Genomic DNA, 25,488 nt, shown 5'->3' with positions numbered 1-25,488 from the left:
TTCCATCATACTAGTGACATTTTAAGTGCTTGGTAGCCACATGTGGCTAGTGGCTATTGTATTGGAGAGTGCAGATATAGAACATTTCCACAAGGTTCTATGAGATAGCCCTACTTTAGAGGGACTGAGAAAAGGCAGAGGAACGTCCCCCATCCTCCTGCCCAAAGTTGTTTTTAAAATTTTCAATAGGATCTCTGGCTTTATATTATTATATTTTAAATGTCCATTTCAAATTATTAAAGAAAGCAGAAGTTGGGCAGGAAAGCACAAATTACTTCAGGACATTGTTTTCTCTGCTGAGAACACACACACCCTTACTTTGATCATTTTTAGAATGGTTACACTTGGAAATCTTGGAACCAGTTCTCTGCTTTCAAGTTGTACTTCTTCCATAAATAGTTTCTTACTTTATTTAGTAACATATTGCCTGGACCAATCCAATAGTCACTTAATCATGTGCCATGTTGAATTGTTATGTAATTATTTCATGGGTATAAACCAAACTGTTAATGGCAAAATAACTGACCTCTTACATTCGAAATTCACACTACCCACAAATCCAATTGGGCTTCATCCATCATCAAGTATATCCAGAATCTGATCACTTCTCCCCACTTCCCCTGACCACTGTCGTCCCAACCATCATCGTCTCTTAGTGAATCAGTACACTTGCCTCCTGACTGGTCTCTTGCCTCTACTCTTGTCCTCTCACCTCCCCCGCCCCCTTTCCAGTCTGCTCCCAGCACTGAAATTGGAGAGATCATTTAAAATGGTCTCATCACTCTCGTGCTCAAATCCTCTGGTGACTTGCTTTTACCCTTTTATTCCAAGTAGAAGCTGAAGTATGGACAGTGGCCTCCAGGGCCACACAAAGTTTGTGCCTCCTTCCCCTATCCGGTCACCCCTCTGACCTCACCCATGCCTACTCTCCTCAAGCCACAGTGGGCTCTTTTTTATTATCAACTCCTGCAGGCATATTCTTGCCTCGGAGCCTTTGCATTTTGCTCTTCCCTCTGCCTGGACCACTCTTACTCAAATGTCCATATGGCTCATTCCTTCACTTCCTTTAAGGCCTTTTCAGCATCACTTCAAATTGAGGTCTCACCAAACCATTTAAAAATGCCACCTACCTACCACCCCACTCTCCAGTTCCCTCATAGCAATCACTGTTCCCTTTCCCAACTATATTTTTCTCCATAGCACTTATCACCATCTGGCACACCATATGTTTTACTTACTTTTTTGTATATAGTCTGTCTCCTCCTAGTAGAACACACACTACTGGAAGGGAAGGCTTTATGTCGTTTTATTTTCAGTGTCTAGCACAAGGTAGACACTCAATAATTATTTAATGAATGAATGAATGAAATAATTACTCAAATATTTAATGACAATTATGTAACAAATGCTACCCTAAAAAAAGAATATGATAGGATATGTGCATTTAAAAGAGAATTATGTATTTTTTGGAACCAAAGAGTGCTAATCTAATTGAAATTCACTTTAGCAAGAGATAAACACAAAGAGAAACACAAAGACACTTCTTCTGGTATAATTCTGCCTCCACTGCCATTCCTCTCTAAGATTGCTCTGATTTCCGGCCCTGCTTTCTGCCTGGCTCTACAAGGGGCCTGAATTCCTCTCTTTCCCACTCTTGAGGGGCTGCACAGAGGGGCATTTGAACCAGGGCTCTAGGAGTTGTATATGCCACTTTGAAAAGAGAGAACTTGGGGCTCCAGTCTTGACCGGTCCTTCTGCAGACCAGCCAATCCTTTGCTGTACTGCCACACATTCAGGCAGAAGGATCCTCCTGGTTTTGGAGCTGAGCTGCCATGAATATGTTTGTTCAGAGAGTCCAGGGGCCGTTGATGAGGAACCCAACCTTGGGAAGGGAGATGATGAGTTTTAGAAATTGAGATGCAGAGTCCTTTGCTCTGAGCTCGGAAATGGCTGATGGCAGAGGGGCTTCTGGTCTGTTTCTGGGGAAGGGAATGATTGGACCAGTAAAGACTCAGGGGTTACTTACAGTTTGCTGGTTCCCACCGAGCCAGGAAGGGGAGGCTCCTCTGCGTAGAGAGTCTTACCAATAGTTGCTAATTTCTACATTGCAGGGCATAGCAACATCAGTGTTTGTGACAAAAGATACCAGTTTTTCACTTCCATTGTGTGAAAGCTGGGTTTGGCTTAAAAAGCTCTGCCCTGAAGTTTCACTTTATCTTAAAACTTTGAGCCATTTGGCAAAATGCTCAGGTGGAGTTGTTTTAATAGATGAATGATGTTTTTATGTTCCCTGAACAAAAACACTTTCCACATAGCAAATCTCATTTATCTGAAGTTTCAAGAAAGAAAAACAGTCTCTGTTTAAAAAAAAATTAGGTTTCCTCTCTTTGGATGAAAGAGTATGTCCTTTCATTGTGCCCTACCTAGCTTTTTAAAGTCTTATCAGTACCCTGACCCACCCTTTGTAAATTGTTTAGTTTTATGGATTTAACTTGGTTACCTTGTTGGCACAATCAAGGGCGAAATCAAGATATAAAAGCCACTCAGCCATAAAATAGAATGAAATCTTACCATTTGTGATAACATGGTTGGGCCTAGAGGATATTATCCTGAGGGAAATAAGTCAGACTGAGACAGACAAATACCATATGATCTCACTTATATGTGAAATCTAAAGAACAAAATGAATGAACAAACAAAACAGAAACAAATTCATAGATACAGAGAACAAACTGATGGTTATCAGATGGGAGGAGGGGTTTGGGGACTGGGTAAAAAGATGAAGGGATTAAGAAATACAAATTAGTAGTTAGAAAATAGTCCCAGGGACGTAAAGTACAGCATAACAAATGTAGTCAATGATGTTGTAACAACTATAAATAGTGCCAGTTAAGTACTGAACTAGTCAGGAGGATCATTGCACAAAAAATGTAAATGTCTAAGCACTGCTATATACTTGAAGCTAATATAAAATAATATTGAATATCAACCATAACTGAAAAAATAATTTAAAAAATATATAGTAGGATAAGACAGGAGGCTGTATCATAAATGACTGTAATGCAAGGAATAAAGGGATAAGTGGACCAGAAAAGGTACGCCATCCCATGAGAGCTCAGAGAAAGGTACGTTATCTCGGGATTAGTACCACAAAGGTTTCGTGGGGTAGGAAGTATTTGCGTTGGATCTTGGCCAGGAATTGAAAGGATGCTGTAGGTGTCCAGCTGGCTGCCCAGGGGCTGAGGGAGAAGTTACAATCCGCCCACCAGAAAATACAGATCAAAGAGCTTAGTGGCAGTTTGGAGGTGGGGTAGGCGGGTGTTACTGAAGAACTCAGGAGAGATGAGTGTGAAATGGCTGCCATTTGGGGACTGCTCTGCTGACACTGGCAGGCTGGAGGTGAGGAAGAGGCAAAGCTTTGGCTTAGAATAAAGTTGGCAGCTTTGATGAATAAACTAAACTGGATGTAATAATGACAAAACTGGGAGTGTTTAGGGGATTCAAGTGTCTGAAGACTTTTATTTTTTTAATTGAAGTTGTTCTCTTTTTTTTTTTTTTTTTTTAAGATTTTATTGGGGAAGGGGAACAGCACTTTTTTATTGGTGAACAGTGTGTACTTCCAAGACTTTTTTTCCAAGTCAAGTTGTTGTCCTTTCAGTCTTAGTTGTGGAGGGTGCTGTTCAGCTTCAAGTTGTTGTCCTTTCAGTCTTAGTTGTGGAGGGCGCAGCTCAGCTCCAGGTCCAGTTGCCGTTGCTAGTTGCAGGGGGCACAGCCCACCATCCCTTGCGGGAGTCGAACCGGCAACCTTGTGGTTCAGAGGACGCGCTCCAAACAACTCAGCCATCCGGGAGGCAGCTCAGCTCAAGGTGCCGTGTTCAATCTTAGTTGCAGGGGGCAGAGCCCACCATCCCTTGCGGGACTCGAGGAATTGAACTGACAATCTTGTGGTTGAGAGCCCACTGGCCCATGTGGGAATTGAACCGGCAGCCTTCGGAGTTAGGAGCATGGAGCTCTAACCGCCTGAGCCACCGGGCCGGCCCATGAAGACTTTTGATTAAATACAAGTGAGTAGATAAATCTGGAGATTTCTTCTAGAAGCAGAACTGGCCCCACAGAACAGGAGTGCAGGAGTAGGTGTGGGAAACAAAATGTTGCTATGTCATGGCAATCCTGGTTCTTCTATATAACTGTTACATAAATATGAAACAACAATAAAATGAATTCCAGCAGCCAGGGGGGAAAAAAAGGCATTGAAAGCCATAGGACATCTGAAATCATTTATTAGGTTGGTGCAAAACTAATTGCGGTTTAAGAGGTTAAAAATAATTGCAAAAACCGCAATTACTTTTGCACCAACCTTATGTTAGATTTTGCTTATTCTGCATCCATTACTAGAAATGACACTCCAAGCCTGTGGGAGCTACAGACAACTAGAGCTGGTACCCCATCTTTCTGTAATAAATTGGTGAGTGAAGAAGGTCTTTGAACACAGTAGGCAAAGGCAAGGCTGTCATTGCTTGGCACTTGTCCACCTTCCTCTGCTAAGCGATTTCTCATCATTTTGGCAGGTGAGTTGGGAAAGCCCTAGGAGAGTAGATCTGCTTGAAGTGGGTCAAGGTGAGCTGCAAACAACAGATTTTCAGGTACTTTCCGTTTAGGATATGACTATGAAATAGGAAGGATGTGACAGATATGTGGTAGGCAGCAGAAATAAACAGGTGTAATGACATTTTTATAATTCACAGGCTGTAGCAACTTTTTACCTTCTAAAATCCTGAGTTTTTACAGCTGGAAAGGGGGAGGTGAGGAAGGGCAGTAAACTTGTTGCATTCATTCATTCAGTAGATGTTTGAGCACCTGCTTTGTGCCAGGCACTGGGAAATACAGCTTTGAATAGGACAGGTATGGTCCCTGCTCCCAGGCACTTTATACTCCGGTGGGACTGGTAGATACAAATATATTATTCCACCAATAATGAATTATGGTAGGTATTACTAGGGAAATGTACAAATACTGTGAGAGCGTATGATAGGGGCCCTTCTTCCAGGAGTCCTTTAGGTTAGGACCTGAAGGATGACTGGGGCTGGGGAGAGGGAACCAGGTGAAGGTGAAGAAAGGGGAAGGAAGGGAGAGCATTTGAAGTAGAGGGTGGGGCAGGAGGCCTCCCCTTGGACCAACAGAATGCCAGTGTGGCTACAGTGGTGGGGGGTTGGGGAGGAAAGGGAGTGAAGTGAGGCTCAGGTGGGAAGCAGGGACCATTGTAGTCATGCAGAGCCGCTGAAACGCTCTGCATGACTAACGCTAAGCAGAGAAGAGCTATGACAAAGTTTGGGTTTGTAGAAGATCACTTCAACATCCTATAGGCAGTTGATTGGGTGAGACAAGAGTGGTTCTGGTAGGAGACTATTATTCAAGTGATACAGGAGCAAGATGAGAGTGGTTTGGAATAGAGCCATGGCCGTGGAGATGGAGAGAAGTGTGGACTTCAAGATGTTTAGACTGCATTGACCTTGGTGAATGACTGAGTTAGGGAGTGAAGGTGACAGTGCCTGGATTCCTGGTTCGAGAAACTGTGTTAATGGCCAGGCTCATTACCAAGTTCCAACTCTTGGAGGAGTAGCAGGTTCTGAAAGAAAGATCGCAAATTCAGCCAAGGAGATGCTGAATTTAAGGGTCAGAGAGACATCCAAACGGAGCTAGATAAATAGATCTGATGGTCAAAGAGAGGTGTGGGCTGTGTCTGAACTGGGGAGTCATCTGGGGTCGATCAGGGGAAAGAATGGGAGATGGCAGGGAGTGGGGATGGACGTACAACTAGGAATGACCAGAGGCAGTAGAAACATGTGGAAAAGAGAATTCCAAGCTGAAGGGCTGTGCCAGTGCTGAGGAGAGACCTAGTTAGGAAATGCTGAAAACTCAACACTGGGTTTAGCAACAAAGGGGTGACTGAGATCTCAGCAGGAGCCATTTCATTGGGGTTTTGGGGTCACAAGCCAGTTTTGTGCTAGATTGGAGGTTTTTCCTCTGGTGGGTGTAATGACAGGACGAGGAACACACAGGCTGAAGGTATTAACAATGGAGGAGCAATTTCCATGGGATGAAGACCAGCAAGGGCTGGTGGAGAGGGCAGAGGTAGAATGAATGGTCAATGACCCGGCAGGATAAGGGGCTCAGGAGAGTGGTGGAGGAACTGAGTAGGAGAACAAGATGCTAGTGCTTCTCTAACTGTAATGTGCATATGAGTCACCTAGATCTTATTAAGATCTTATTAAGATGCAGATTCTGATGGGCAGGTCTGGGGCCTTAGATTCTGCATTTCTAACACGTTCTCAAGTGGTGCCAGCCCCGCTGGCCCGATCATACATTGGGGAGAAATTAGAAGTAGAAATTCAGGGGGTGGGATGCCTGAACTATAACTCCTAGAGGTGATGCAGTTTTAAGCAATAGATAAGACAGACCGTAGTATGACAGAGTGGACCAGAAGGTCAAGGAATGAGGAGGTCACTTGATCACTGAGTCTCTCAGGATTCATGACAATGACGCTAATACGTACTGTTAGCAACACTGGTCTAAGCACCTTTGCATATACTGTGTTGTTTAACCCTCATGTCAACTCCCCAATGAGGTCTCTATTATGATCCTTTATTTTACAGATGGGAAAGTGAGGCACAGAGAAGCCTCTCCCCAGATCACCCATGCTGTGAGTGCTAGAGTGTGTTGAAACCAGGGTAGTATAACTCCAGACATTCTCAGAGCCCAATGCCCTTAGGTGAATGGATGTGTTACTGACCCCCTCATGACAGAAGCAGGGGTTGGGTATACAGATTTTGAGCCAGGTGTTAGCATCATCTAAAAAGAAAGATAAGAGTGTCTAAGAGAGTGCTAGGGCTTTTATACATTATCCAATTTCCTCCTTACAGTTGTCCTACAGAGGTTACACCATACCCATTTTACAGGTAAGAAAAATAAGATTCAGAGATGTTTCGTGTTTGTAATTGGTAAATGGGTACTTGGCAAGTGAATTAAAATCGGTCTGAGACCAAAGCCGATTCTTCCTCCATACCAGGTTTCACAACATCACCACACAGAGATGGAAATTCTCTTCTAATTATCAGATAGGCTGTAGTTACCACGGAAATAATCTCCTCTGCACAGACTCAAGCTACATCCTGGAGATGGTGTGTTGTGAGCAAAGCTGAGCCCATGAGACTGGTGTCTTGGCTTTGCTCTGTCTCTAGCCATTTGCACACATCTCTGTAGATCTCTGTTTTTATCCCTATAGATCAATTATGAGGACAATTATAATGGCTCCCTTTATATTAATGCCTGCTATATGCTTAGCACTTAATAGGTTACTGCTAATTCTTTTTTTTTTTAATTAAAGTTTATTGGGGTGACAATTGTTAGTAAAGTTACATAGATTTCAGGTGTATAATTCTGTAATACATCATCTATATATCGCATATGTGTTCACCACCCAGAGTCAGTTCTCCTTCCATCACCATATATTTGATCCCCTTTACCCTCCTCTACCCCGCCCCCCCACCTCCTTACCTCCTGGTAACCACTAAACTGTTGTGTGTGTCCATCAAATTTTATTTCTTCATTTGTTTGTCTTATTCTTTTTTTCAGTTTTATATCCCCCATATCAGTGAAATCATATGGTTCTTGACATTTTCTGTCTGATTTATTTCGCTTAGCATAATAACCTCAAGATCCATCCATGTTGTCACAAATGGTACTATTTTATATTTTCTCATGGCAGAATAGTATTCCATTGTGTATATATACCTCATTTTCTTTATCCAATCATGGAAACACTGGTTGTTTCCATGTCTTGGCCACCGTAAATAAAGCTGCAGTGAACATCGGAGCACATGTATCTTTACAAGATAAACGTTTTCAGATTTTTTGGGTAGATACCCAGGAGAGGGATTGCTGGGTCATATGGTAGTTCTTAATTTTTGAGGACCCTCCACACTGCCTTCCATAGCAGCTTCACCAATCTGCATTCCCACCAAAAGGGTATTAGGGTTCCTTTTTTTCCACATCCTTTTCTACACTTGTTACTGATAGGTTGGCCCGTAAAGGAATGTGTGCAGTCAGGCAAGTTAAGAAAGTTTAAGAAACTCTATTTTATTAAGAGAAAGTCTGTCAGGCTGAACAAAGATGGCTACAGCCCAGGCTGCACGTCTAAAGGACACTTGCAGGCCCAAGGGAGGGCGTGAGGAGGGTTTTTTAGGGGCTGTGCTGACAGGGTAGCATTGTTTGAACAGAAAATGCTGACTGCCTATAAGCCAGTACCTGTTTTGTGGCGTTTTCTGTTATCACAAGTTTGACTCTGTCTGCAGGTGCAGGCCAACAGACATTTTGTTGGTTTCTTGGAGACACGGCACTGTCTGTAAGTCAAGGTCTCTGAGACCTAACATTCAGAGACCTAACATTTACTCGACGTCTCTAACGTTCAGAGACCTAACAGTTATTTGTATTTTTGATGATAGCCATTCTAACTGGTGTGAGGTGATATCTCATTGTGGTTTTTATTTGCATTTCTCTGATGATTAGTGATGTTGAATATTTTTTCATATGTCTATTGGCCATTTGTATGTCGTCTTTGGAGAAATGTCTCTTTAGGTCGTCTGCCTGTTTTTTGTTGTTGAGTTGTATGGGTTTCTTATATATTTTGGATATTAGCCCCTTATCGGAGGCGCTGTTTGCACATATCTTCTCCCATTCAGTTGGTTGCCTCTTTATTTTGTCGATGGTTTATTTTGCTGTGCAGAAGCTAGTTTGATATAGTCCCATTTATTTTAGCTTTTACTTCCCTTGCCTTTGGAGTCAAATTCATAATATCCTCTTTGAACCCAAGGTCCATAAGTTTAGTACCTATGTTTTCTTCTATGCAGTTTATTGTGTCAGGTCTTATGGTTAAGTCTTTGATCCATTTTGAATTAATTTTGGTACACGGTGACAGATAGCAGTCTAGTTTAATTCTTTCGCATGTGGCTTTCTAGTTCTCCCAGCACCATTTATTGAAGAGGCTGTCTTTTCTCCATTGTATGTTTTTGGCTTCTTTGTCAAAAATTTATCAATCCATATTTATGTTGGTTCATTTCTGGGTTCTCAATTCTATTCCATTGGTCTTTGTATCTGTTTTTCTGACAATATTGTACATACTGTTTTGATTATTGTTGCCCTGGTCAGGAAGTGTGATACCTCCAGTATTGTTCTTTTTTGTTAGGATTGCTTTGGCTATTTGGGGTCTTATGTGGTTCCATACAAATGATGATTTTTTGTTCAATATCTTTAAAAAATGCCATTGGGATTTTGATAGGTATTGTATTAAATCTGTATATTGCTTTGGGTAATATGGCCATTTTAACTATGTTGATTCTTCCAATCCATAAGCATGGAATGTCTTCCCGTTTCTTTGTGTCTTCGTCAATTTCTTTCAAAAATGTCTTATAGTTTTCAGTGTGTAGGTCTTTCACATCCTTGGTTAAGTTTATTCTTAGGTATTTTATTCTTTTTGTTGCAATTGCAAAAGGAATTTTTTTATTATTATTTCTTTTTCTGAGATTTCATTGTTAGTATATAGGAATGCAATGTACTTTTGTATGTTGATTTTGTAGCCGGCAACTTTACTGTATTTGTTGATTGTTTCTAATAGCTTTTTGGTGGAGTCTTTAGGGTTTTCTGTATATAGCATCATGTCATCTGCAAAGAGTGACAATTTAACTTCTTTATTCCCAATTTGGATGCCTTTTATTTCTTTCTCTTGCCTGATTGTTCTGGCTAGGACATCCAATACTATGTTGAAAAGCACAGATGATAAGGGACTGTCATGTTCCTGAACATAGAGCAAAGGGCTTCAGTTTTTCACCATTAATTATGAGATTAGCTGAGGGTTTGTCATATATGGCCTTTATTATGTTGAGGTATTTTTCTTTTATACCCATTTGATTAAGTGTTTCAATCATAAATGGATATTGTATCTTGTTGTAGGGAAGATGTTGAAAAAAATTTGCCTTCATTGGTTGATGTGAGCTTTTGTCTATTAGCTTTGATCTGTTCCTGTATGTGAGGTGATTTCTGTGTTGTGATCAGAGGTTGAGTAAATTCCCCCGTTGGTCTCATTCTCCCAGGTAGGGGAGATATGAGATGATGTTGCTTTCTGGGTCTCATGCTCCTGAGCAGGGGAGACATGAGATGAGGTTTTTTGTTTGGTCTCATTCTCTCGAGTAGGTGAGCTATGAGATGATGTTTGTTGTTCTGTCTGTGTTGTGAGGTGATGGTTAGCTTAGAATTTAAAAAAATTCTTAATCAGGGCCACAGAGTGAAAGCAGACATGATCTTTAGAACATGATCATATCTGCAAATGGTCAAGAAATGTTCTTTACTCAAAAGGTGAATCCATATGAACATATGGCAGAGCCAGAGAGATAGACAGACAGATAGGCAGACCAGTAGGGACTGGTCCTATTTCTTATGATACCCAGCTTCCTTCATTCAAATCCTGTGGGTAATACCAGAGCCTACTAGGCCTACTTTGTGGTACTTACAATGCTTCTTCTGTCTTACAGGTGCTCACATCATGCCGAGCCTTCCTTCTTGCAGCACGAATCCCTACCAAGGTAAGTGTTGAGGTGATGAGGTTCCTCTTTCACACACACACACACACACACACACACACACACACACGCATGCACATACACTCCATTTCTCTTCCACACCAACACAACACATACTTGATGTGTCCTGCACGACAAGCGCTGTGGGAAGCAAGAAGCGTGGCGCAGGGTTAAGAAAGACAGGAGCTGGCCAGCCTGTGTGGCTCAGGCGGTTAGAGCTCCATGCTCCTAACTCCGAAGGCTGCCGGTTCGATTCCCACATGGGCCAGTGGGCTCAACCACAAGGTTGCTGGTTCGATGCCTCGACTCCCACAAGGGATGTGGGCAGCGCACCCTGCAACTAAAATTGAACACGGCACCTTGAGCTGAGCTGCCTCCTGGATGGCTCAGTTGGTTGGAGCGCGTCCTGTCAACCACAAGGTTGCCGGTTTCGACTCCTGCAAGGGATGGTGGGCTGCGCCCCCTGCAACTAGCAATGGCAACTGGACCTGGAGCTGAGCTGCACCCTCCACAACTAAGACTGAAAGGACAACTTGAAGCTGAACGGCACCCTCCACCACTAAGATTGAAAGGACAACAACTTGACTTGGGAAAAAAAAAAAAAAAGAAGAAAGACGAGCCAAGAATAGAGTGCAAGCGGGGCCAAAGGACTCAAGTCTCAAGGACTGAGTGCTGAATCGGGCCAAACGCATAGCTTTTATTAGTGGACATATGGGGAAGTAAAATTGTTTTTTCTATGATCTGTGATTTCTGTGCCTACTGGCTGTTTTCCCTAATTGTCCCCATTGTGCTGCAACACTTACTGTGCCTTCACATGCACACAATCCTGGGAGATGGAGTCATTATTTAGAAACCATCTGATAAGAGGGGGGATGACCGACATCATTCCATCGGGTCTCTGCTCTGCGGCCACACCCCCTTAAGGAAGCTTTACCTATATTATTCCATAGGGTTTCTGCTCTGCGGAGTCACTTCCTTTGGTGCTATAGGATCTGTGTGGGGGAACAACCGGTTTGGCAGCTGTAAGACAACACTTACTCCTCAATTATGTAGACTTATGATTTAGGCTCACATGCCCAGAGTTCTTGCAGCACACTCCCATTTTCCTTCCTTCTCCCTAGAAAGTACATAACTTTGTGATGACAGACATTTTTACTCTTTGCTCCCTCTCTTTGTGTACAAGCGTCCCAAGAGAAGTGATGAAGCATTCTGTGCTGCGTGCCTCTGATGCTTGTGGATTCCAATCATTTTTCTCTCTCACGTAGGGCATTGTGTATACTTTCTTTATGTCGAGTTCTTAATTCCTTTGGTCCAGTAGCAGCAGATTTTTCTAAGGCTTTGACATATGGGAAATAACCTTCACAACTCCAAGGAGTACATTACCAGTAACTTGGCCACCTCAGCTGTTCCCCACACACTCTGGTGTTGCCTAGGAAATAACATGGTGCCACTTTGTTCTTTAAAAGATCTGTTTAACATTTTACATAAGATGTCCTTTATTATATGGTGCAAATTAGAATTTGAACTGATAGCTGATGAACTACGTCTAATGATTGATTCTTTTATTTCTTTTATGGTAACAAAAAGGTGTTGACCAATTTTATAGGATATGCACTGATTGGTAACAAGAAAGTGAGATTTTTTTTCTAAAAGGATGATGATAGCTGTATTTATTGAGTGCTGTTTTAATCAATAAGGTTTATTCCTTAAAGAAATGTTTGAAAACCATGATGTAGGCCCCATTATTACTCTCATCTTACAGATGAGAAAACTGAGGCACAGTAATCTGCCCAAAGTCAGACTTCCATGAGTAGGTGACAGATGCATGATTCTCAAAGAATGTGAGCAGGAGCTGCTTAACTACATTGTTATTACTAGAATTTAATTAGTTATCTACTAAGCATATTTTAAGTACATTATCTCACTCAATTTACATAGTAGCCCTGAAGGTGACCTATTGGAGAATAGCTCAAAGGATGCAAATTTGACTTGTATTCACCAGTAATGGATGCGTGAAAGAAAAGTTAAGCTCACTGTGTCCTACTCTTATCTCTTTTCCACTGAGCTGAACTGTCGCCCCTGTCCACAGACCCAGGAAAATGGGTAAGGTGTGGGAGATCTTTCAGCCTTACATACTGTGATACTTGGGCTGCAGTGTTACTTGCTCATTTTCTTAGTCCTTCCTAGCTTAAAATTCAACATTTGGCCACTGTTTTGTGACTACCTACTTATGTGCTGGGTGACACGGTGCTGTAGTGCAAAGGACTGTTTAGGACTTGTAATCTAAAGATTTGTAGAATTTTCACTGAACTTTATGAAGATACCTACCCATTGTTTGCTAGCTAAAGGCTTAGGCTACTTGCTGCCTTTTTTCTTTCTGATCATACGAATGCTAAATTTTGTCATTTTTCTGAGGGATGAGACAGCTGGTTCCAGGCCCTTTCGATAATGTAAAGTGAGTCTGAATGTTTACAGTGTATTATAAATGAAATCAATTTTTGTGTAAATGAGGTTGGGTTAAATTACCTATACATTAAAATACCTGAAGGAAGGATAGAGGAAGTGAATTAACCATTATCCCACTTGTGAAAAATAAATTGCAGAAGGAAATTCAAGGACTCAAGAAAATAGTCAAGTAGCCTCTTGATTAGAAGGCTCCTGGATACTGTGTTTATCCTAATAAAAATGTTATGATGCAGCAGTAGGCGTTATTTCCTCTTAGGAAGTCTCCTGCCTCCCTTTGCTGGCTGATCCTGGACTCTGCCCCCTCCCTGCTTTGCCCTGAATGAGGGTCCAGCTTCACCCATGATGTATCTAATGTTTTACATCAGCCTGGCTTGGGTAGTTTGGACATTGGTTCTGATTTCTGATATTGTTAGTATCACAAATTAAGAAAGGCAGATTTCCTTCCGAAGTGACCTCCATGCAGGTACCCACATACCACCCCCCTCCGAAAAGGTTGGCTTTCATGTGTTATAGTACATCTGGGCCAAGAAGCAAAACAAGTGTCAGTTACATTAATTTTCTGGGGAAATAATTGTATTCAGAACAGTCATGTACAGTAGGCACTCATTATGACATAGGTTTCTCCTCTTTTCTTTGGGGGCTGATGAAACACTTTGTCTTTTGTCTTTTTATTAAATGTACCAGCTATCTAGTCAAATGCCCCGAATAGAAATGCTCATCTCGGGGATGAATCCCAAAGCAGATGCCACTGCAGTCACACCCAGAGGAAGAAATAGAACTTTGGTGTCACCCCAGAAGGCCTCAGCTCTGCTTTGGGCAGGCGAGGGTGGGTAATTATCAGATCAGGGAAGGGTCAGCAGAGAAACTGGGTTTAAGGATCACCCCGAAAACTAGGGAGATAAGGGGGTCTTTCACTGGTAGGAGGTTTAGCAGGATGAAAGACCACAGGGCATCTGGGGACCTGGGATGTGGGACCTGGGATTGTGGAAGAGGCTGTGTGTGTGGGGGAAACAGGTTGGAAAGTTGGCAGGACTTGGGCCGGCTGAGGAGTTAAAGGAGGGACTATTGCCTATGGAATAGTGGTAGTCACTTAAAGATAGTCACTTAATCACATTCAAATTTGCTCTGGTTACCTGTGGGATGGGGACTGTTGCAAGCAGGAGGGGATGGGCTAAGTGAGAGAATGGAAGAGCTATTGATAGTTTGGGCTGATTCCTTCCTATTATCTAACCAATTGCTACTATCTATAGTTCTGTCTTAAAAATGTCCTGAGGTCTTCAAGCAGCCTGCCCATGTTTCAGCTTTCTAACTAGCCCCCCCTGCCTCCTCCTGCCCAGTGATAGTCTTTAAACTGTCTTTGGGTTGGGCTGGAGTGGGGAAGAGCCATTTGGGGGGATGTTTTATAGCAAAGGCCTATAAAAATCGTCATGGATAAGATTAGAGAGAATGATTTGAACCTTGCTATGATGCCTGTCAGCTGGTCTTAGAGCCTCTCCTCCTCACCATTAACAATATGATGACACCTGCTACATTTTCATAGCTGCTGGGTTGTAAGAGTGTTCTTACTTGTTGAGTTCTTCTCCCACCTAGCCAGCAGGCACAGGCTGGCACCACTTCTGAGTCTCAATCAAACTGGCTAATACCATGTGTCTTGCCCAGATGATTCCCTGAGACCCTGCCCCACCCAGCTTGCTCACTGGCTCCAGACCTCTTTCAGTGGCTGTTCCACATAAGCGCTGGGCCTCAGCCGCACTGTGGACTTTCCTAAAATCTCTCAAAGGTCCACAAACCCCAAACAAGCAGCAGCTGGCCTTGGTGTGCCTGGTAGCTATTGCTAAGTGGCCCCTAGCCTGGTACTAGTGGCAGCTGGCCTCAGATCCCAGCTTAGCCTCTCCTAGGCACCTCCAAGCCCAGCATAGTTGGCTACAAAGCACAGGTCACGATGTAGCTCCTACCATTTGGCCCCAGTCAGCAGCTGACCTGGGCCTGTACTAGAGCCCCTGCTAAGAAACCCTAGAACCAAAACACCTGGTAACCAGCTTCAGCCCACACCAGAGTACCACCCAATTGGCTCCACAAACAGCAGACCCAAAGAGTGGACTCAGCAAGGACCAGAGCCCTGCAAAGGTAAACCCCACTCTGTGGGGTCAGCCCCCACACAATAGCTCATGCAGTGTAGTCATGGCCAGTCCTCACATCCAGTCAACCTGAGGGTCAATCCCACCCACTGACATGCCAGCAGCAATCAAGACTCAACTATAACAGTACCACACACACAACCTACGCAAGGATACCTCTGGACCACCCAGCTCAGATGACCAGGGAGACTGCCTCTGGCCCCACAGGACACTTTCTACATAAAGCCACCCTGCCAAGACTGAAAGATGTAACAAATCAACCTAATATACAGAAACAAACACAGAAATGTAGCCAAAATGAGGAGACAAAGAAACTTTTCCCAAATGAAAGAACAACAAAATTCCAGAAAAACAAAAGAAATGGAGGCAAGCAATCTACCAGACACAGACTACAAAACACTGGTTGTAAGGAGGCTCAATGAAATTAGGGGAAGAATAGATGAAGTCAGTGAGAACTTACACAAAGACATACAAACCATAAAAAAGAACCCATTAGAAATGAAGAATGCAATAGCTAAAATGAAGAATATATTAGATGGAATCAGTAGCAGGTTAGATGAAACAGAGGATCATATCAGCAATTTGGGGGGGGGGAGTAGAAAACACCCATTGAAACAACAAAAAGAAAAAAGAATTTTGAAAAATGAGTATATGAAGGTCTGACAGTCAAGTTTGCAAACTTGTTGCAATGATGTTGCTAATCTTTTTTGATAGCAGAGGGATTATTCATTATCAATTTGTACCAACTGGACAAACAGTTAACCAAGCTTACTATTTGGAAGTGCTGAAAAGGCTACGTAAAAAAGTTAGACGACCTGAACTTTTCACCAACAATTCATGGATTTTGCATCATGACAATGCATCAGCTCACATGGCATTGTCTTTGAGGGAGTGAACAAATAGCTGTATTGGAACACCCTTCCTACACACCTGATCTGGCCCCCAATGACTTCTTTCTTTACCTGAAGATAAAGGAAATATTGAAAGGAAGACATTTTGATGGCATTCAGGACATCAAGGGTAATACGATGACAGCTCTGATGGCCATTCCAGGAAAAGAGTTCCCAAATTGCTCTGAAGAGTGGAGTAGGTGCTAGTGTTGGCGCATAGTTTTCCAAGGGGAGTACTTTGAGGGTGACTGTAGTGATATTCAGCAAAGAGGTATGTAGCACTTTTTCTAGGATAAGTTCCTGAACTTAATTGTCAGACCTCATGGTTTAAGGGCCACTGGGACAATGTCAAGCATACCAACATTCACATCATAGGCGTACCAGAAGGAGAAGCGAGAGAACAAGGGATTGAAAACCTATTTCAAGAAATAATGATGGAAAACTTCCCTAACCTGGCAAAGGAAATAGACATACAAGGTCAGGAAGCACGGAGAGTCCCAAACAAAATGAACTGAAAGAGACCCACACCAAAACACATCACAATTAAAATGCCAAAGGTTAATGAGAGAGAATCTTAAAAGCAGCAAGGGAAAAGCCTTTAGTTACCTACAAGGGAGCTCTCATAAGACTGTCAGCTGATTTCTAAACAGAAACTTTGCAGGCCAGAAGGGATTGGCACAAAATATTTAAAGTGATGAAAAGCAAGGACCTACAACCAAGATTACTCAGCAAGGTGGTCATTTAGAATCAAAGGAGAGATAAAAAATTTCCCAGACAAGAAGAAGCTAAAGGAATTCATCACCACTAAACCAGTATTACAAAAAAATGTTAAAGGACTTCTTTAAAAATAGAAGAAGAAAAAAAGATAAAAAATGTGAATAATAAAATGGCAATAACTACATATCTATCAATCATTATTTTAAAAGTAAATGGATTAAATGCTCCAATCAAAAGACATATGGTGGATCAATGGATTGATGGATAAGAAAACAACGCCCATGCTGCCTACGTCAGATAAACAAACACACAGACTAAAAAGGTCCCGCTACCTGATATGAAACTATACTACAAGGCTAAAGTAACCAAAACAGCATGGTACTGGCACAAAAAAAAATATACATAGATCAATGGAACAGAATACTCATAGAGAACCCAGAAGTAAACCCAACATTATATGGCCAATTAATCTGTGACAAAGGAGGTAAGAGTATACAATGGGGTAAAGACAGCCTCTTCAATAAATAATGTTGGGAAAACTGGACAGATACATGCAAAGACATAAAACCACCACTTTCTTGCACCATATACAAGAATAAACTCAAAATGGATTAAAAACTTAAATGTAAGACCTGAAATCATAAAACTTCTAGAAGAAAACATAAGCAGTAAACTCTCTGACATTGCTCTTAGTAATATTTTTTTCCGTTCTTTCTCCTTGGGCAAGGTAAACAAAAGAAAAAATAAATAAATGGGAGTATTTCAAACTAAAAAGTTTTCACAGCAAAGAAAACCATCAACAAAATGGAAAGACAACCTACTGAATGGGAGAAGATATTTGCCAATGTTATATTCGATAAAGGGTTAATACCCAAAATAGATAAAGAACTCATACAATGTCACCCTCCCCCCAACACAAACAATCTTATTAAAAAAGGGGCAGAGGACCTCAATAGACATTTCTCCAAAGAGGACATACAGATGGCCAATAGGCATATGTAAAAATGCTCAAAATCACTATTTATTAAGGAAATGCAAATTAAAGCAACAATAAGATATCATCTCACACCTGTCATAATGGCTATCATCAATAAATTAAAAAGCAAGTATTGGTCAGGATGTGGAGAAAGGGAACCCTTGTACACTGTTGGTGGGATTGCAAATCTGTGCAACCACGGTGTTGAAATTCCTCAAAAAATTAAAAATAGAGCTATCATGACCCAGCAATCCCACTTCTGGGTATTTTTATCCAAAGCATGGACTTCTGTGGTCATTGCAGGTTTATTTACAATAGCCATGATATGGAATCAGCCCAAGAGCCCACTGATAGATGATTGGATAAAGAAGAGGTGGAATACAATTCCTTGGCCATTAAAGAAATGAAATCTTACTAATTGTAAAACATGGATGGATCTAGAGGGTATTATGGTATATGAAATATGAGGTATGATCAAACAATATGATAAATATTTAAATAAAAGGAAAACTTATTACAGTAAAAGACACATTGCCATTAATCCCCCTCAAATTAGTCCCCTTCACTTCGAACACAGTTATCCCATTATTCTTGCCACTTTCTGAAGCAGTTCTGGAAGTTTCAGGAGGGTCTTTAGTTGCGCTGTCATGGCTGCTTCAATGTCCTGAATCATTTTGATTTCGGGGAAGAGCCAGAAGTCTCATGGTGCCAGATCTGGTGAATAAGATAGATGAGAACACACCATAATGTTTTTATGTTTTTGACAGAAATTGCTGTACCAGAAGTAATGTGTGACACAGAGCATTATCATGATGGAGTATGAAACTGTTTGCCCATTTCATGTTAATGCGTTGTTCATGATCCATGATTTATGGCACACTTTAAGTGACACCTTCTCTCAACCATAACTCACACCCGACTGATTGCACTAAACAAGTTGAAACTTGTCACATACTAAGGTTTGATGCACCACTTCCCGTATTGAAAATCCCTGACTTTCCTTTGGATGGCACTCAGTATCAGCATTCACTTTATTTGTTGATCACACATCGCTTCTGGTACGGCAATTTTTGTCATATAAAAACATTATGGTATGTTCTCATCCACCTTATTAACTGGCACCATGAGTTTTCTGGCTCTTCCCCAAAGTCAAAATGACCATGAAAGGTAACTGTTTTGAATCGATTCAGGACATTGAGGCAGCCACGAAGCGCGATTAAAGATACGAAAAAGGATTCCCAGACCTGCTTCAGAAAGTGACAAGAATGATGGGATAATTGTGCTCGAACTGAGGGGGAGTGTTTTGAGGGGGATTAATGGCAATTTGTCTTTTACTGTAATGAATTTTTTAATTTAAATGTTCATCATATTGTTTGATCACACCTCATAAGTGAGACAGGGAAAGACAAATACCGTATGATCTCACTTATATGTGGAATCTAAAGAACAAAATAAATGAACAAACAAAACAGAGAGAGACTCAGAACAAACTGATGGTTGCTAGATGGGATGGGGGCTGAGGGGCTGGGTGAAAAAGGTGAAGGGATTGAGAAGAACAGATTGGTAGTTACAAAATAGTCATGGGATGTAAAGTACAGCATAGAGATTATAGTCAATAATATTGTAGTAACTGTATGGTGTCAGGACAGATACTAGACTTATTGGAGAATCACTTCATAAGTTATGTAAATGTCTAACCATTATGCTATACACCTGAAACTAATATCATACTGGATGTCAACTGTAATTGAAAAATAAAAAAAATTTAAAAAACAAGAATACATTTATTTAAAGATATTTCACATAACAATTCAATATGACTTCTAAATGAAACAGTGTCTATGAAAGACTAAATGTTGGTAAAAGTGAATTACTTAAAGTTACTGTCTTCTTAAGACTGTTAAATTGTTAAAGGTGAAGGGATGGGGAGCATAATAATTTAGAAAATGTCTACCCTCAAAGTGCTTGGCAAGTGTCTTCAAGTTCTCACTCCATGTTAAAGATGCTTGACTTGGAAGTTGGGTACTCTGCATTAAGGGTGTGGCTCACAGGAAATGCCACTAGAGGACCAGCCGGTGTACTTACCTCAAAGAAGCTCTGGCATTAAATCAAAGGCCAGTGCATAAAAATATGTTTATACGTTTTAAATTTAAATAAATGAAGATAGATATGTATACTTTTTAGAAAATACTTCCCTGCTCTAAGTGACTTTTCAAAACCCAACCAAGTATAGATCTTGATGATAAGTAAGAAGGTTTCTACTCTAATTGAATGTTCAGAATGAGCCTATAAGGCTGCATTTACCTCTTGGAGGACAAGATAAGTGTCTCATTGCTTTGTTCATTTCCAACGCTGGCACATAGGCCTTCCATAAATGTCTGCTGGTTGATGAGGTGAGTAATGAGATAATCTGCCTCCAGACCTCCTCACCATACTCAAGTTATGTAACAGGAGATTCAAGGGTTCTCTGTTCTAAGATTTACCCATCAATTGTGTAATGGTGTGACATACCCCAGGGAGCAGAACTAAAGGTTTGGGGGTTTGTTTCTGGATTGGTTCTTTTCTTACAACATTTTTACGTTTAAGGTGAGAAGGCAAACTAAACTGTTCCAACTCTGTCCTCCATTGTCTCTAGTCCTGTGCCCTGGGAACTGTTTGCTGTTTAGGATGAAAGACTGCAAAACTGGGAGAAAGATTAGTGGCTATTGTCCAGGAAAAAACAGGCAGAACATGCTAGAGACATTCTGAAGAAAAAGAAATGATGATTGTAGGAGAAGAGAGGAAGGGGCCTTCGTTATTGAAATAGAAAGGAAATGAATCATTTATCTACATGCAAAAAGACTTTTATTTAACTGTGTTTCATTTAAGTGTGGTTGAAACTTCCTAAATATTATTTCTGTAAATCCATTCAAAATATTAATTTTTATGAAAGATGGTAGAAGAAATGATAACTTCAATAAATAAAGTATAACTCAAAGAGATAAGGGTTTAGAAAGGAGGGAAAACCACCATTCACTTTATCCTGATGTGAATTTCTGAAGCAAAATTTAGAAATAAAAGAAAAAAGTATATTTATGACTTAACTTCATACATTCATTTCTCTGACTAACTACCAGAGTAAAAGTATAAAACTTTCCATTGGGTTTGTTCCTGGATGAAATTTAAAAACTCAAACATGCACCTTCCTTTCAACCATTTGGGATGTGAATAATACTTTTTCTGAAATATGATCAATGAATCTCCTAGCTTATTGAACAAATGGAGATATCAAACCACCTACATTTAGAAGTTGGTACCATTTCTAACTGTAGCATTTTTACTTTGAAAAATGTTTTAAAATCCTCATTACAGGTCTTGACTTCCCCTCCTTCATTTGCAGCTCGAGTTAACCTTCAGCTACCTGGAGATTCATGGTGTCACCTGTAGCAAGCCAGCTCAGGTGAGTGTGAACAACAGCAGCTTTGTTGTCATAACTGCAAGGTCCTCACCTCTCTTGAGTTTCTGAAACTGTGAAACATCTTCTGTTTCATTTCACTGTTGAATGTTTCTTGAGTTAATGTAGAAAAGCAAGATAATGGAAAATGGAAGTTTCTGAATGAGAGTCTGAATGGGGTTTGTGTCAGCAGGAGTCGGGAATTGGTTCTGATAAGGAAAACATTCTTCACAACTCAGTTTGAAAAGAACTAACTATCTCGTTAGAAGGCAATGTAAACGTGAGAATGTTGTTCCTTAGAGATTTTGTATAACTTTTAGCACTAAAATTTCATAGCTATTAGGCAGTATTATGTAAGGTCTTTCTGGGAATATAGTGATAAATTAATTTCTTGGTATTAATAAAATGTAGACTTTAAAAATCAGCTTTATAGAGTATAATATAGTAAACTGAAGTGTACAATTTGGTAAGTTTGACATATGTGTCCCTGTGAAACTATTACCACGATCAAGATACTGAACGTAACCATCACCCTCAAAGTTTCCTTGTAAACCTGTCAACACTCCCCACTGCCCTCCTCCTCAGCTGCACGTACCTGTTCTCTGCTGATACAAATTAGTTTGCATTTTTTAAAATTTTAAATGAATGGAATTATACACTATGTACTCTTTTTTTTTTTTTAGGATTTTATTGGGGAAGGGGAACAGGACTTTATTGGGGAACAGTGTGTACTTCCAGGCCTTTTTTCCAAGTCAAGTTGTTGTTCTTTCAGTCTTAGTTGTGGAGGGCGCAGCTCAGCTCCAGGTCCAGTTGCCGTTGCTAGTTGGATGCAGGGGGCACAGCCCACCATCCCTTGCGGGAGTTGAACCGGCAACCTTGTGGTTGAGAGCCCACTGGCCCATGTGGGAATCGAACCGGCAGCCTTCGGAGTTAGGAGCATGGAGCTCTAACCACCTGAGCCACCGGGCCGGCCCACACTATGTACTCTTTATTGTCTGCCTTTTTTCAGTCAGTATAAATATTTTGAGATTGATTTATTTTGTTGCATGTCTCAATAGTTCATTCTTTTTTAATGCCTAGTAGTATTGTATTCCATTGTATTGCTATTTCACAGTTTGCTTATCCATTCACTTGCTGACGGACATTTGGGTTGTTTCCAGTTTTTGTCCGTGACAAGTTAAGCTGCCATGAACATTTATGTACAAGTCTTTGATTGGACATAGGCTTTCATTTCCTATGGGTAAATAGCTAGGAGTGGAATGACGTAATGGTATAGTTGGTATATATTTAATTTTTTATGAAATTGCCATACTGTTTTCCAAAGTGGTTGTGTCATTTTACATTGTCAACAGCAGTGTGTGAGGATTCCAGTTTCTCCATGCCCTCCCCAACACTGGCATGGTCAATCTGTTTAATTTTAGCCATTTTAATAAGTATGCATTGCTTTGTCATTGTGGTTTCAATTTGCAGTTCCCTAATGACTAAAGATATTGAGCATCTTTTTATTTGCCATCAGATATCTTTGGTCAAGTGTCAAATCTTGCACCATTTTTTAAATTGAGTTGTTTTCTTAAAAATTTAATAGTTCTTTATATATTATTCTGAATACATGTCCTTTATTAGAAATATGATTTATACATATTTCCTCTCAGTCTGTAGCTTATCCTTTCATTTTCTTTATAGTGCTTTTCAGAGAGTAGAAGTTTTAAATTTTGATGAAGTCCAATTTATCAACATTTTCTTTTATGCATCATGCTTTTTTGGTGTCAGATTGAATAAATCTTTGCTTGATGCAAGGTCACAAAATGTTTTATATATTCTAGAGGTTTTATGGCTTTAGGTTACGCATTTAGGTCTATGATCCATTTTGAGGTAATTTATGTATATAAAGCAAACAATGTATGGATTAGTGTTCTGTTCTGTTCTTTTCCTTTTCTTTTTTTTGTGTGCATGGTATAGTATATCCACATGTTCTAGTGCCATTTGTGTGAAAGAATATTGATTCCCCACTGAACTGGCTTTCAGTTTTGTTGAAGATCGATTGTTCATGTAAATGTCAGTTTATTTCTGGACTCTGAATCCTGTCCCTTCGGTATTTATGTATCTTTATGCCACTACCACACGGCCTTGATTACTGTAGCTTCACAGTAAGACTTGAAATCAGGCAGCATTAATCTTTCAAAGTTGTTTTAGTGATTCTAGATCCTCTAGATTCTAGATTCCATATGAATGTTAGACTTGGTTGATATTGAATCTATGAATTAATTTGGGGACATCTTAACATATGGAGTCTCTGACCCAAGAAAATGGCATATTTCTCCATTGATTTAGTTCTCTAATTTCTCTCAGTTGTATTTTGTGGTAGCTTTCAGTGTACAGGTTTTACACATCTTTTGTCAGATTTATTCCTAAGTATTTCATATTTTTGATGCCATTATAAATGGTATTGTTTTACAATTTCAACATTCTATTTCTTGCTGGTATATAGAAATATAATTGATTTTTGCATCTTGCTCTCGTATCCTGTTACCTTTCTATATTCACCTATTAGTTCTGGTAGCTTTTAAAAATAGATTGCATCATTTTCTAGACAGATAACTGTGTCTTGTAAATAAAGACAGTTTTACTTATTCTTTTTCGAATATTGATGCCGTTTATTTCTTTTTCTTGCTGTATTGCTGTTGGGAGAAATTCCTTGTGTGTCTCGTGGGCTCTCACATGTCTTACTGGGTATGAATTCATTCTGTGACTGTGCTTTACCCAGGTTGGTTCTCAGGGTTATGCATGCAGTAAGCAGCCTTGGGGGATGAAGGAATGTTTCCCTCTGAATGAAGAGCAGGCTTGCTTATGTACCACGAAAACAGGAGATTCCCCAAGATCCAGGGTTCCTTTCCTGTAAGCAGCCCACTGTGTGTGCAGGCATTTGTCTGAGCCCTCCATGTCACCCTGTGGGACTTTGGGGGTCAGGGAGAATCTGTGCAAACTTGGTGTCCTTTACTGTGCCATGAATAACAAAGTGCTTTATCTCTGACCCTGGAGTCTCCTAGCTCCTGCCAACATTCATAAAACAGCAACAGACTAACTTATTGGTCTGTCACTGGTAGGGTAACATGAAATCAGTCCTGCACAACTGCACTGGCTAATGCCTCCATTACAGTGCTAAACAGAAGTGGTGAGAATAGACATCCTTGTTTTATTCCAGTCTTCGAGGGAAAACATTCATTTTTTTCCATTAAGTGTGATTGTAGATGTAGGTTTTTCATAGATGCCTTTAATCTAGTTAGGAAGTTCTATTCCTAGTTTGCAGAGAGTTTTTATCAGAAACTAGTGTTGGATTTTGTCAAATGTTTTTTTTTTTCTATCTGTTGAGATTACTGTGTGTGTTTTCTTTTTAAATTGTTAATATGGTGACTTATATTGATTGATTTTCCAATAGTAAATCAACTTTCATTGTGAGATTAATTCCATTTGGTCATAATGTATTATCCTTTTTATATATTTTCAGATTCCATTTGTTAAAATTTTGTGAAGAATCTTTGCATCTATGTTAATGAGTCATTGCCTGTAGTCTTCTATTTTATAAATGTTTTTGTTTGCTTTCCATATTAGAGTAATTATGGACTCATATGGTGGGTTGGGAAGTAGTCCTTCATCTTCAATTTTTAAAGAAATGTTTATAATTCTTTAAATATTTGGTTTAATTTACCAGTGAAAACATCTGTGCCTGGAGTTTTCTCTTTGGGAAGATTTTTAACTACAAATTTTGTTTTTTAAATAGATATAGACACATTCATATGTTTCTTATTGAGTGAGCTTTGGTAGTTTGTGTCTTTTAAGAAATTTGTCCATTTCGCTGAGAGAGCCAAGATGGTGGAGTAGTAAACACTGTGCTTGCCTCATCCCATGAACACATCAAAATTACAACTAAATTATAGAACAATCAACCTAGAGAACCATCTGAAGTGTAGCAGAGCATAAGTGTTATAACTAAGGCTATAAAGAAGGCACGTCAAGACTGGTAGGACGGGCAGAGATGTGAAATGGGCTGGTCCCACACCCACGTGTGGCAGTTGAAAATAAGGAGAGATATCTTGGCCACAGAGGTTCCTCACAGAGGAGCGAGTGACGCCAGCCCCACATCAGGCTCCCCAGCCCAGAGTACTGGTACTAGGAAGAGGAGCCCCCACAGTATCTGGCTGTGAAAAACAGTATGGATTCTGACTGTGGGAAGGAAGGC

At 40.4% G+C, this 25,488-nt stretch overlaps 1 protein-coding gene across 13 annotated transcripts in view; it reads left to right on the top strand.

The window, feature by feature from the left end:
• Positions 1-25,488, top strand: part of CARMIL1 (capping protein regulator and myosin 1 linker 1) — a 351,277-nt gene that overhangs the window by 102,919 nt on the left and 222,870 nt on the right. For 12 of the 13 annotated variants that reach the window (XM_074319290.1, XM_074319289.1, XM_074319298.1 and 9 more), the window contains exons 3-4: positions 10,584-10,634; positions 21,198-21,257. In XM_074319290.1, coding sequence (XP_074175391.1) covers positions 10,584-10,634; positions 21,198-21,257 — 111 coding nt within the window. The remainder of the gene's footprint in view (positions 1-10,583; positions 10,635-21,197; positions 21,258-25,488) is intronic. The other variant, XM_074319291.1, reaches the window with a different exon arrangement.

Source organism: Rhinolophus sinicus, linkage group LG14, assembly GCF_036562045.2.
Source record: "Rhinolophus sinicus isolate RSC01 linkage group LG14, ASM3656204v1, whole genome shotgun sequence".
In the NCBI taxonomy this organism is placed as follows: Eukaryota; Metazoa; Chordata; class Mammalia; order Chiroptera; family Rhinolophidae; genus Rhinolophus; species Rhinolophus sinicus.
Note: the sequence above shows the minus strand (reverse complement) of the source record. Positions and strands in the feature narration are given on the sequence as shown.